Genomic DNA, 12,457 nt, shown 5'->3' with positions numbered 1-12,457 from the left:
CACCTAGTCACCCCCTCAAAAAATTCAATCAAATTAGTCAGACATGATCTTCCCTTGACAAAGCCATGTTGACTATCCCTGATTAATCCTTGCCTCTCCAAGTGGAGACTGATTTTGTCCCTCAGAATTTTTTCCAATAATTTTCCCACCACTGATGTTAGGCTCACTGGCCTGTAGTTCCCCGGTTTTTCCCTACTCCCCTTCTTGAATAATGGAACTACATTAGCGGTTCTCCAGTCCTCTGGCACATCCCCTGTGGCCAGAGAGGTTCTGAATATGTGTGTTAGAGCCCCCGCAATCTCTTCCTTTGCCTCACACAGCAGCCTGGGATACATTTCGTCCGGGCCTGGGGATTTATCCATTTTTAGGCCTGCTAAAACCGCCAATACCTCCTCCCTCTCGATGTTAATGTGTTCGAGCATATCACAGTCCCCCCGCCCTATTTCTATGTCTACATCGTCCCTCTCCATCGTGAAAACAGATGCAAAAAATTCATTTAGAACCCCTCCTACATCTTCCGGCTCCACACACAGATTGCCACTTTTGTCCCTAATGGGCCCTATTTTTTCCCTAGTTATCCTCTTACCCTTAATATACTTATAAAACATCTTAGGCTTCTATCATATCGCCCCGTAATCTGCATTGTTCGAAGAAAAAACATAGATCACCATAAGAACTTAAGAAATAGGAGCAGGAGCAGGCTATTCGCCCCCTCAAGCCTGCTCCGCCATTTAATGAGATCATGACTGATCCGATTTTGGCCTCAACTCCGCTTTCCTGCCCGTTCCCCATAACCCTCGACTCCCCTGTTGCTCAAATATCTGTCAATCTCCGCCTTGAATATATTCAATGACTCCGCCTCCACAGCTCTCTGGGGTAGAGAAGTCCAAAGATTCACGACCCTCTGAGAGAAGAAATTCCTCCTCATCTCCGTCTTAAATGGGCGAGCCCTTATTCTGAGACTATGCTCCCCCCCTCGTTCTAGATTCCCTGACAAGAGGAAACATCCCCTCATCAACATTGAGGTGTCTGAGGAACTGAACTCCAGCTTGAGCTCATGAGGAGGAGGGGAAGAAGTGTTGTCCTTCTTTGTAAAAAGCAGCAACCGGCAACAAAAGTTTTTAAGTTTCGGCTAACAGAGAACACTCAAAAAATCTCCATCCTCTGGTTCTCGAGCCTCACATCTGAATCATGGCCAGGGAAAAGAAATGAGAGCCATTCGGGGTCAAAAATGCTTTGCTTTTTTGGCAGCCTGCACCCCAGCGGAACCGAGTTTCCAGCAGAGAGCGAGGACTCTGAGCAGAGCTGCTAATTCCAGACACTCTCCGACACGTGCCAATAGTCACCCGAGAATCCCTTAGCTGGGTGAAAAAGCTCCATTCTCCAGTATTCCCACCAGTTTAAAGACCCTTCCAATCACTGCTAATTATTGTTTTATTTATAGAAGTACAGTAGTGTTTAACCAGCACTGAGAGGAAAAAACCATCTGAGTAAGGCTCCAGCAATCTCTTCATAGATTTTCCACCTGTTAAGTTCAACCATGTGGGGAGAGCGAGAGAGAGAGGAAGGGGAAATAAAGGCAGGGAAGGACTGGAGGGGAGAGGCGGTGAGGGGAGGGCCACGCACACCCACCGGGTACGAGCATCCCGCTGGTCGTCTGCCCAGAATTCGGAGTCCGAGCTCCGGTCTCCACTCCCCAGGACTGTCTGGAGTGGGCTTTGAAACCGTGCTCCTCAGACTCAGAGGTGGGAATGCTACTACTAAGCTCAAGGCTTGCTCCCAAAACCAAATCGTTGAGGAAGTGGGAGAAAGGAATGATCATTATTCATGTCCCCTTGTTTCAGAGGGAAGGAGCTCTCATCAGGAGCTGAAACATTTAAAATATTGTTTTGGATCCTCAGTGCAAACATCTGTTGTAGCTTCAAATCTCCATCCTCGCTCAACAACAACTTGTATTTGTAGAGCGCCTTTAATGTAATAAAACGTCCCACGGCATTTCACAGAAGTGTTATAAAAAATTTTTTTTTGACGTATAAGGAGATGTTAAGGCAGACGACCAAAAGAGGTAGGTTTTAAGGAGTGTCTTAAAGGAGGAGAAGGAAGTGGAGAGGCGGAGAGATTTAGGAAGGGAATTCCAGAGCTTAGGGCCTTGGCAACAGAAGGCACGACCGCCAATGGTGGAGCGATTAAAATCGGGGATGTTGAAAAGGCCAGGAGAGGCGGAGCGCAGAGATCCAGGGGGATTATAGGGCTGGAGGAGGTTACAGGGATAAGGAGGAGCGAGGCGATGGGGGAGGGATTTGAAAACAAGGATGAAAATTTTAAAATCGAGGCGTTGCTTAACTGGGAGCCAATGTAGGTCAGCGAGCACAGGGGTCACGGGTGAACGGGACTTGGTACGAGTTAGGACAGGGCTGCAACAGTGAAGAAGGTGCCTATTGGTCAGACCTTTTACTCCAGTAGATATATATATATATATATATATATATATATATATGTGTGTAATAAAATAATATACATTAAAAATCTTACACCTGTGTGCACTTACTCTACGTATAGCACCACCAATGGCAGGAGGGTGTAATTACAGCAAGGCAAGTTTCTGTGATGATTGTAGATGTTGGAATTAATAATGGGAATATAAATACACAAATCTTCACAGATGCAACTCTTTGAAAGTGGCAGAACAATTTGAGAAAGCTGTTAAAAAAAAAGCATCCTGGGTTTTATAAATAGAGGCATAGGACTGGATTTTGTCAATGGGGATGTGATGAAGGCGGGACTCCCACTTTTTGGGTTGTAGTCCCGCCTCCATCGATTTGTGGCCAACCCACGCAATTTTCCCTTGATTGACCTTGTTAAGCCCGCCCAGGGATTGACATTTCATCTGTCAAGAGCTTTTGACAGATGAAAAATCAGCGTTTGACAGCTCTGTGAAGCTGTCAAACACTGACAATCTGACTTCTAACTTGAGTCCTTCTCCACAGACTCAGTTAGAAATCTCTCCAGAACAGAAAGCAGAATGCTGCAGTTTTTGACAGCTCGCGGCCATTCTGCTTTCTGTGCCGGTGAGATGAGGGACTCCCGAGACCTGAAGGAAGGAAGCCTGCATTAGTAAGAAAAGGTAAGTAAAACTTATTTAAACACTTTACACACACCAAACACATTTACCTCTGCACTCATGCACCCATCACTCACCTGAACACTGGACATCTCGACCCCTCCAAGCACTTCAGCCCGACGGTCCACCTCGCTAACTTGGCGTGGTTTGGAGCCGTCGGGCAGCCCACACTTCAGGGCTAAAAATAGGGATTAGGCCAAAAACTGCCTGTTAACTACCTGTTAACAGGCAGTTAATTGGCACTAATCCCCTTCCCGCCTTGGGGAGGCGGCTCCCAGCACAGGTTGGGTACCCGCCTCCTGGGAAACGGGCATGGAGGCGGGTTGGGGGTGGGAAGGGTTCGTGCCCCCCGATTCTGCAATTTTCCCCCCACTCCCGCCTCCAAACCCGCCTCCACGGGGCTTGGAAATTTGAGCCCATAGTATACAAAAGCAAGGCAGTTCTGCATAGTGGTTAGCACTGTTGCCTCACAGCGCCAGGGACCCGGGTTCGAAACCGGCCTCGGGTGACTGTCTGTGTGGAGTTTGCACATTCTCCCCGTGTTTGCGTGGGTTTTCTCCGGGTGCTCCGGTTTCCTCCCACAGTCCAAAGATGTGCGGGTTAGGTTGATTGGCTATGATAAATTGACCCTTAGTGTTAGGGGGATTAAATACGTGGGGTTACGGGGATAGGGTGGGATGTGTGTTGGTGTAGGGGTTACGGGGATCGGGTGGGATATGTGTCAGTGCAGGCTCGATGGGCTGAAATGGCCTCTATCTGCACTGTGGGGTTTCTGTGATTCTGTGATAACGCTGGTTCGGCCTCAGCTAGAGTATTGGGCACCGCACTTTAGGAAGGATGCCTTAAGAGAGGGTGCAGAGAATATTTTCTAAAATGGTACAGTACCAGGGATGAGGGACTTAAGTTACGTGGAGCGTTTAGAGCAGCTGGGGTTGTTCTCCTTGGAGCAGAGAAGGTTAAGGGGAGATTTAACAGAGGTGTTCAAAATTATGAAGGGGTTTTGATAGAGTAAATAAGGGGAAACTGTCCCCAATGGCAGGAGGGTCAGTAATCAGAGGACACAGATGTAATATAATTGTCAAAAAAGCTGGGGGGGGGGGAAAGATGAGGACAATTTTTTTTTTAACGTAGCGAGTTGTTGTGATCTGGAATGCGCTGCCTGAAAGGGCGGTGGAAGCAGATTCAATAGTAACTTTCAAAAGGGAATTGGATATATACTAGAAAAGGAGACATTTGCAGGGCTATGGGGAAAGAGCAGGGGGGGGTGGGACTAAATGACAGCTCTTTCAAAGACAGATACGATGGGCCGAATGGCCTCCTTCTGCGCTGTATCATTCTATGAGAAAATATGGACAGAATGTATAGCCTTTAAAATGGGGGGTTGAAGACATCTTCACCCCTTAGTCCAATTAGCTCCGACCCATCCCAGCTTCATCTGAAAATAACACTTGCTCTTGGGAGATCGGCCTGCGATACAGGTTCAACGCACACTCACACGTTCGTTGTGAAGATCCCGTAGATGAGGTCCTGCTCGGGGAGATAGAAGGTGCTCTGCAACTCGTTGTAGTAAAACGGGATCTCCCCCGAGCGCGAGCAGTTCAGCCTGGCCTTCATGAAGGTTGTCCATGTGTCCTCCAGCAGAAAGCGGCCCCCAATGTCGCTCTTGCACACCCGCCCGACGCGGGAGTAGACGGTTTTGCCGCAGTCGTGCTCCACGGCGTTCTCGCGGAAGAAGAAGTAGATGAACAGGCCGATGTCGTAAGCCGAGATGAAGTTTGGTTCTGGAGAGGGAGGACGAGGTGCCATAATTTGAAACGGAAGTGAGAGGCAGAGGACCTTGTCTTAATCTGGTGACTCCGTTGTATCTCTCCAAATATTATAATTCCGGTACCTCGATTCAGGTGTGTTTGTGGGCCCATTAGGTGTGCAATATGGGGCCTGGGATGGACGCGGTCTTTTTTTAGATATTGGCCCAAAACGGGTGCAAATTCGGCGAAGTGCTCGCATGATAAGGGGTAGGCCATTTAGGACTGAGATGAGGAGGAATTTCTTCACCCAGAGAGTGGTGAACCTGTGGAATTCTCTACCACACAAGGCAGTTGAGGCCAATTCATTAAATATATTCAAGGAGTTAGATATATTTCTTAAGGCTAAAGAGGTCAGGGGATATGGGGAGAAGGCAGGGACAGGGTACTGAATTTGGATGATCAGCCATGATCTCATTGAATGGCGGAACAGGCTCGAGGGGCCGAATGGCCTACTCCTGCTCCTATCTTCTATGTTTCTATGATGGATTAACCTGGGAGATCTCAACTGTCTTGAGTTTTGGGCACTATTAGAATGCGGTCAATGAGCCGCCCGGCACTCAGTGAGCACTAGTAGGATGCTAGCCGAACCGGAGGGGGGGGGGAGTGGAGGAAAATTTGGCGGTTGCTTGGGCTAGCCTAGCCGGAAGTTGGCAGTAAAAGGGGACGGTTGGTGGGGAGGGGTGCTCCTACCCAGGAGCCAGCAGCCCGTCCCCGCCTGGTACCGGTGGGCAGAATGTGTGCCAGGCGGAGGGTGTGCCAGGCGGGGCTGGGCGCCTGGCAGCTCTCAGACAGCTGAAGGCGCGGCCGCCAACAGTGGAGCGATTGAAATCGGGGGATGCGCAAGAGGCCGGAATTGGAGGAGCGCAGAGATCTCGGGGGCGGCGGGGGGTGTTGTAGGGCTGGAGGAGATTACAGAGATAGGGAGGGGTGAGGGATTTGAAAACAAGGATGGGAATTTTTTTTAAATCGAGGCGTTGCCGGATGGGGAGCCAATGGTGCGACTGGGCACTGAACCTGGTCTGTATGACACTGCACAGTCCATTAATCCACCACACATCGACAAGACCACCTTTTCTCGAAAACAAAAATGTAGATACGATTCGTATCTGATCGAGATAAGTTTAATTATCATCCGCTCACACAAAGACACGCTGGAGTTTGCTAGTTACCATTGAGCCATTTGGAGTTGTACTGTGCAGTTCGAAGAGGAGGCCCATTTCCCAAACTACGATAGATTGCAGGGTCACGACCGGAGAAGTCTATCACGGTGGCTGCGTACAGCTCTCCCCGTGAGGTAATCACAGCCGTGGAATTGTGTCTGGGATCGTAGGGACATCTTGCCACACCATTAATCTTGTCGAACACTCGGCTCAGGTTCCCGAGCTGCAGGAAGCAAACACACACACACCACAGTCATTGCAGCAGACAATCTCTTATATTACTTTTCCTCACTGTCTTTCCTCATCGGCTCCCTGGTATAAGGAACTGTGACATCTGTTACCATCTTTCTTTTGATGTCCCATCTTATAACGCATCCTAAAGAAATTACGACTGCAAAATTCTCGCTTTGGTTTATAGGTTTGTGGCATTTTTAGTTGTTTAATCCACGGCTTCGCTTCTCCAACTCACCTTCCTGACCTCACTGCCTCCACCCTCTGCAATACATTCATACCACCGTGGCCCGTATTCCCACCCGGACTCCCATCATTTCTTTATCTGGGCCAATTCAGTCCGGCAGTGCTGCACTGTCGGAGGTGCCATCTTTCGGATGAGGTCTTAAACCGAGGCCCCGTCTGCCCTCTCAGGTGGATCAAGGGATATGGGGATAGTGCAAGAAAGTGGAGATGAGGTTGAAGATCAGCCATGATCTTATTGAATGGCGGAGCAGGCGCGAAGGGCCGAATGGCCCACTCCTGCTCCTATTTTTCTGTTTCTATGAAACGATCCCTTGGTACTATTCCAAAGAGCACGGGAATTCTCCCCAGTGTCCTGGCCAATATTGTCCCTCAGTGAACAGCACTAAAAGACAGATAATCTGATCGTTACCTCATTGTTGTTCATGGGAGCTTGCTGTGCGCAAATTGGCTGCCGGGTTTTCACACATTACAACAGTGACGATACTTCAAAAAGAATTTCATTGGGTGTGAAACGATTTGGGACGTCCTGAAGTCTTGAAAGGCGCTATCTAAATGCAAGTTGTTTCTTTCTTCAATTTCCTCCATGGCCTTGCCCACCTTATCTCAGTGGGTTCCAGCCCTACGTCTTTGCCTCATCCTCGGTTCCACAGACCCAGGCTCACTCTTCACTCCTTGCACCGGCTAATCCACACCTCGGCAGTCACTCCCCCGTTCATTCTCTGGATCTCAAAACCACCTTCCCCTTGCCACCCAGCTCCCCTTCCTTTCAAAAGCCTCCTCTTCGACCGAGTGCTCATTCCTCGCCACCTTTCTGTCACCCTCTCCCTCCTGTAGTGTGCTCTAAATCTACTTTCTGTATGTGAGGAGTTGCTATAGAAGGGCAAATTTTGTTGAAATCAGACCTGCATATATTCGGCTCATTCTGACAAAGGGTCTCTACTCAGAATGTTAACCTACTGTTTGTATGTTTGGGTCAAAGCGGGACTCTTTTTCCCCTTCCTCCCCCCTTCACCAACTTCCCTTATTTGACGTCTCCCAGAGTTGACATCTCCAGCTCTGCACCAGGCAATGTCCCATTGGCTCCCGGTCCAGCAACGCCTCAAATTTTAAATTCTCATCCTTGTTTTCAAATCCCTCCATGGCCTCGCCCCCCCCGCCCCCCACCTCTCTATCTCTGTAACCTCCTCCAGCCCCGCAACCCTCAAGAGATCTCTGCGCTCCTCCAATTCTGGCCTCTTGTGCGCATCCCCGACTTCCTTCGCCCCGCCATTGGCGGCCGTGCCTTCAGCCATCTCGGCCCTAAGCTCTGGAATTTCCTCCCTGCCGGTCTTTCCTCCTTTAAGACGCTCTTTAAAACCTACTGTTTTGATCAGGCTTTAGGTCACCTGTCCTAATTTCTCCTTATGAGGCTCGGTGTCAAATTTTGTTTGATAACGCTCCTGTGAAGCGCCTTGGGATGCTTTACTATGTTAAAAGGCGCTGTATAATTTGTTGCTTCCTGTTCATCAGATTTTCATCTTTCCTTTGTCCCTCTATTGTTGCAGGTAGACAGCATCTGATAACGTTCCAGTTCTCTTAACTTTATCGAGTTGTTGTCGGCACGCAGTGGTCTCGCAACAGGAAGCAATGGCAGGTTTCTAATGAGTGTACGTTACAAATTAAATCATGATGGACGACTAGCTCTACTGTATCAGGGAATTGAGGAGAGGGAGGTCAGTCTCAAGGACAAGAGCACAGGTACAGTCCTTCAGCCAGGCTGCTTTACAAGAAAGACCTGCATTTATATAGCGCCTTTAATGACCTCACGGAGTCCCCAAAGCGCTTTACAGCCAATGAAGCACTTTTGGAGTGTGGCCACTGTTGTAATGTGGGAAACGCGGCAGCCAATTTGCGCACAGCAAGCTCCCACAAACAGCAATCAGATAATAGCCAGAAAATCTGTTTTAGTGACGTTGGTTGAGGGATAAATACTGGCCCCAGGACACCGGGGAGAACTCCCCCCAGCTCTTCTTTGAAATCGTGGCCGTGGGATCTTTCTCATCCACCTCAGAGGGCTGGCGAGACCTCGGTTTAACGTCACATATAGTGGGCGGTACCCAAATAAGGAAAGCACGACTTACAAAGAAATGTAATATACCGTAGGCCAATGATGACACAATGTCACCGTGACATTGTCTGGCATCATCAATCAACGACAACCGCTGTTTTCTGGCTGCTGAGAAAAATAAAGCAACTAGGCTTGAACAATGAAATGATGTGTGACTGAATTCATCCTTCGGTTTGCCCCCACCTCCATTGTAATATTAATGCCAAATATTTAAAAAGCAGACGCTCAATGTCACTTTACGCTTCCACTAGTCAAAGAAGTACCTCAGTATTGTGTGTCAAACCTGCCAACTAGTGCGGGCACTCAGTTCAAGGGTGCAATGAGCCCGGGTTCGTAAAGGCATAAAACAAAGAAAGACTTGCATTTATATAGCGCTTTTCTTGACCTGAGGACGTCCCAGAGCGCTTTACAGCCAATTAAGTACTTTTGAAGTGAAGTCACAAAAAAGTACTTCATTGACTGTAAAGTGCCATGGGACGTCCTGAGGTGGTGAAAGATGCTATAGAAATGCAAGTCTTTCTGCTTCATTTTCTTTTGGGATTCTGTTCAACAGGAGTGACTGGAAATGGTTTGACCCTTTGTAATTCAATGGAGTGGAAGTGAATAAGAAGGGGATTGGTACATTGGACACCCTCTGCTGAGATCAGATTGATGCTTCTCTAGTTTAACTACATTGGTAAGCAGAGATAACAACAGAAAATGCTGGAAAAACTCAGCAAGTCAGGCAACATCCATGGAGAGAAATTTGAGTTGACGTTTCGGGTTTGACCCTTCTTCAAAACTGGAGAGAAAAGGAACTACATCGAAGGCAGGGCTGCGATCGGACAAAAGAATAAAAGAACCAAAAGAAGTAAAAGAGATTAGAAGCTAGACGAGATGGTAATAGGCTGTGATTAGGTGTAAAGTGTACTGGCAGGGCAAAAGATAGCTGCCAGGTGTGAGAGAGAAACAAAAGGAAAGGGGGGGGTGGAAAGGAAAGGAGTGGAAAAATATAAGTGAAAATGAAATAGGGGCCGAGGTTATGATCTGAAATTGTTGAACTCGATATTGAGACCGGAAGGCTGCAGAGTGCCTAATCGGAAGATGAGGTGCTGTTCCTCGAATTTACGTTGAGCTTCCGTGGAACAGTACAAAAGGCCAAGGACGGTGAGGTCCGAGTGGGAATGGAGCGGTGAATTGAAATGACAGGCGACCGGAAGCTCGGGGTCACCCTTACGGACTGAACGGAGGTGTTCCGCAAAGCGGTCACCCAATCTGCGTTTGGTCTCCAGAGTGGTAAGCAGAGGTTGGGATGGGGGGTGGGGAGTAGAATTCTGCTGTAGCTCAACACTTTGATCAGCCCAAAACGGGTGCAAATTCGGCGAAGTGCTCGCATGATAAGGGGTAAGCCATTTAGGACTGAGATGAGGAGGAATTTCTTCACCCAGAGAGCGGTGAACCTGTGGAATTCTCTACCACAGAAGACAGTTGAGGCCAATTCATTAAATATATTCAAGAAGGAGTTAGATATATTTCTTAAGGCTAAAGGGATCAAGGGATATGGGGAGAAAGCAGGGACCGGGTACTGAAATTGGATGATCAGCCATGATCTCATTAAATGGCGGAGCAGGCTTGAGGGGCCGAATGGCCTACTCTGCTCCTATCTTCTATGTTTCTATGTTTTTGAGTGAAGAAATTTCTCCTCATCTCAGTCCTAAATGTCCTACCGCGTACCCTGAGACTGTTACCCCTCATTCTAGACCCCCCAGCCAGGGGAAACATCCTCCCTGCATCCAGTCTGTCTAGCCCTGCCAGAATTTTATACGTTTCAATGAGATCCCCTCTCATTCTTCTAAACTCTAGTGAATACAGGTCTAGTCGAACCAATCTCTCCTCATACGACAGTCCTGCCGTCCCAGGAATCAGTCTGGTGAACCTTCGCTGCACTCCCGCTATGGCAAGTATATCCTTTCTTAGGTAAGGAGACCAAAACTGCACACAGTACTCCAGGTGTGGTCTCACCAAGGCCCCGTATAACTGTAGTAAGACAATTAAGCAAAATTCCAGACAATCTGTTCATTGGCATTAGCACAGGAATAATGGTGGCTCATGGATTCCCTCCACTGGGATAGCACATCAAAGTGTTGAGCTACAGCAGAATTCTACTCCCCACCCCCCATCCCAACCTCTGCTTACCAATGTAGTTAAACTAGAGAAACATCAATCTGATCTCAGCAGAGGGTGTCCAATGTACCAAACCCCTTCTTATTCACTCCCACTCCATTGAATTACAAAGGGTCAAACCATTTCCAGTCACTCCTACTGAACAGAATTCCAAAAGAAAAAGACTTGCATTTCTATAGCATCTTTCACCACCTCAGGACGTCCCAAGGCACTTTACAGTCAATGAAGTACTTTTTTGAAGTGTAGCCACTGTTGGAATATAGGAAACGTGGCAACCAAATCTGCTCACAGCAACTATGATTTGTTCTGATAATCTGTTTTTTTTAGTGATTTTGTTTGAGTTATCAATATTAGCCAGCACACCATGGCGAACATCCCTGCTCTTCTTCAAAATAATGCCATGGTATCTTTTACGTCCACTTGAAAGGGCAGACGGGGGCCTCGGTTTAACGTCTCATCCGAAAGACGACACCTCTGACAGTGCAGCACTCCCTCAGCACTGCACTGGGAGCGTCAGCCTAGATTTCTCACTCAAGTCTCTAGAGTGGGACTATGAACCCACGACTTTCTAACCTGAAGAGGCAAGAGTGCTACCCACTGAGCCACGGTCAAACACCCTCCCATTTGCCCGGAATGTATTGAATTGATAATCCAGAGTGACATGAATCGGTCATTCATGCAAAAAAGACTTGTGAAGTGATGCTGAGCGGCCTGCGGGTGGTGCTGTCCAGGGAGAGTATAAATACTCGGGCACGGGCCCAGCTTGCGCAGGACATTCTTAACAGGAACTAGTGAAGGACACAACTAGGCCTCCATGTTGTAAAACAGTTGATTAAAGCTTTGTTTAACGCTTAGACCAAGTGCCTAGTAGTTTTCTTACGTCACAGAGCACTTAAATATAAAATCCTGATCCAAGCATAAGACGTTCCTTCTTTCTGAAGCGTTGGCACATAAAATATGGTCAACCCACTGCCAAATGTCACCTGGAGACAGCCACACTCTGCATTAGTCTAATCACGTCAGCCATAGATCGTAGGATTTTGTGCAGTGTTCAGTTTTTCTTCTAATTGAATCACTGAGCGAGTGATTAAATGGACTGTGCTATGATTTGCAAATTGGCCGTTCTTACTGCAAGTTTCTAGGAATCTGGTTCCACATTCAGCTCAATAAACTCCCTGTGCATTTAAAAGGTAGAGCCATTAAACTCTGTCTGCCAAACCCCAAGATGTACTAAAAGACTAAATGGAAAAAATTGACACCACCTGGTTCAGTTCATTATTTATTGGTTTCTGGTCCTTGCCCATTCCCCAGCTGCCCTGAGGGACGAGTGGTGAGCCTTCCCCTTGAATCACTGCCGTCCTCGTAATGATGGTGATTCCCCCCAATGGGATTAGGTAGGGGAATCCAGGATATTGACCCAATGACGTTGAAGGAACAACCATATAGGTGCAAGACAGGATGGCGTGTGACTTGAAGGGGAGGATGGTGCTTCCCACATCGTTGCTGTTCTTGTCCTTCTTGGTGGTAGAGGTCACAGGGGGGAGGGAGTTTCCGTTGAAGTAATCTTGGTGACTTGCGGCAGTGTATCCTGGAGGTGCGACACACTAGGCCAAAATGCACC

The 12,457-nt window shown here is 48.0% G+C and overlaps 1 protein-coding gene across 4 annotated transcripts in view; it reads right to left on the bottom strand.

Annotated features, from left to right (window-relative positions):
* Nucleotides 1–12,457, bottom strand: part of sema5ba (sema domain, seven thrombospondin repeats (type 1 and type 1-like), transmembrane domain (TM) and short cytoplasmic domain, (semaphorin) 5Ba) — a 423,201-nt gene that overhangs the window by 136,052 nt on the left and 274,692 nt on the right. For all 4 annotated transcript variants that reach the window (XM_085986838.1, XM_085986837.1, XM_085986839.1 and 1 more), the window contains 2 exons: nt 6,099–6,312; nt 4,617–4,902 (listed from right to left, as the gene is read on the bottom strand). In XM_085986838.1, coding sequence (XP_085842964.1) covers nt 4,617–4,902; nt 6,099–6,312 — 500 coding nt within the window. The remainder of the gene's footprint in view (nt 1–4,616; nt 4,903–6,098; nt 6,313–12,457) is intronic.

The sequence above is a fragment of the Somniosus microcephalus genome, chromosome 4 (genome assembly GCF_052327205.1).
Source record: "Somniosus microcephalus isolate GS21.2 chromosome 4, FLI_Smic_1.0, whole genome shotgun sequence".
NCBI classification, from domain to species: domain Eukaryota; kingdom Metazoa; phylum Chordata; class Chondrichthyes; order Squaliformes; family Somniosidae; genus Somniosus; species Somniosus microcephalus.
This window is presented reverse-complemented; position numbering and strand designations above follow the sequence as displayed.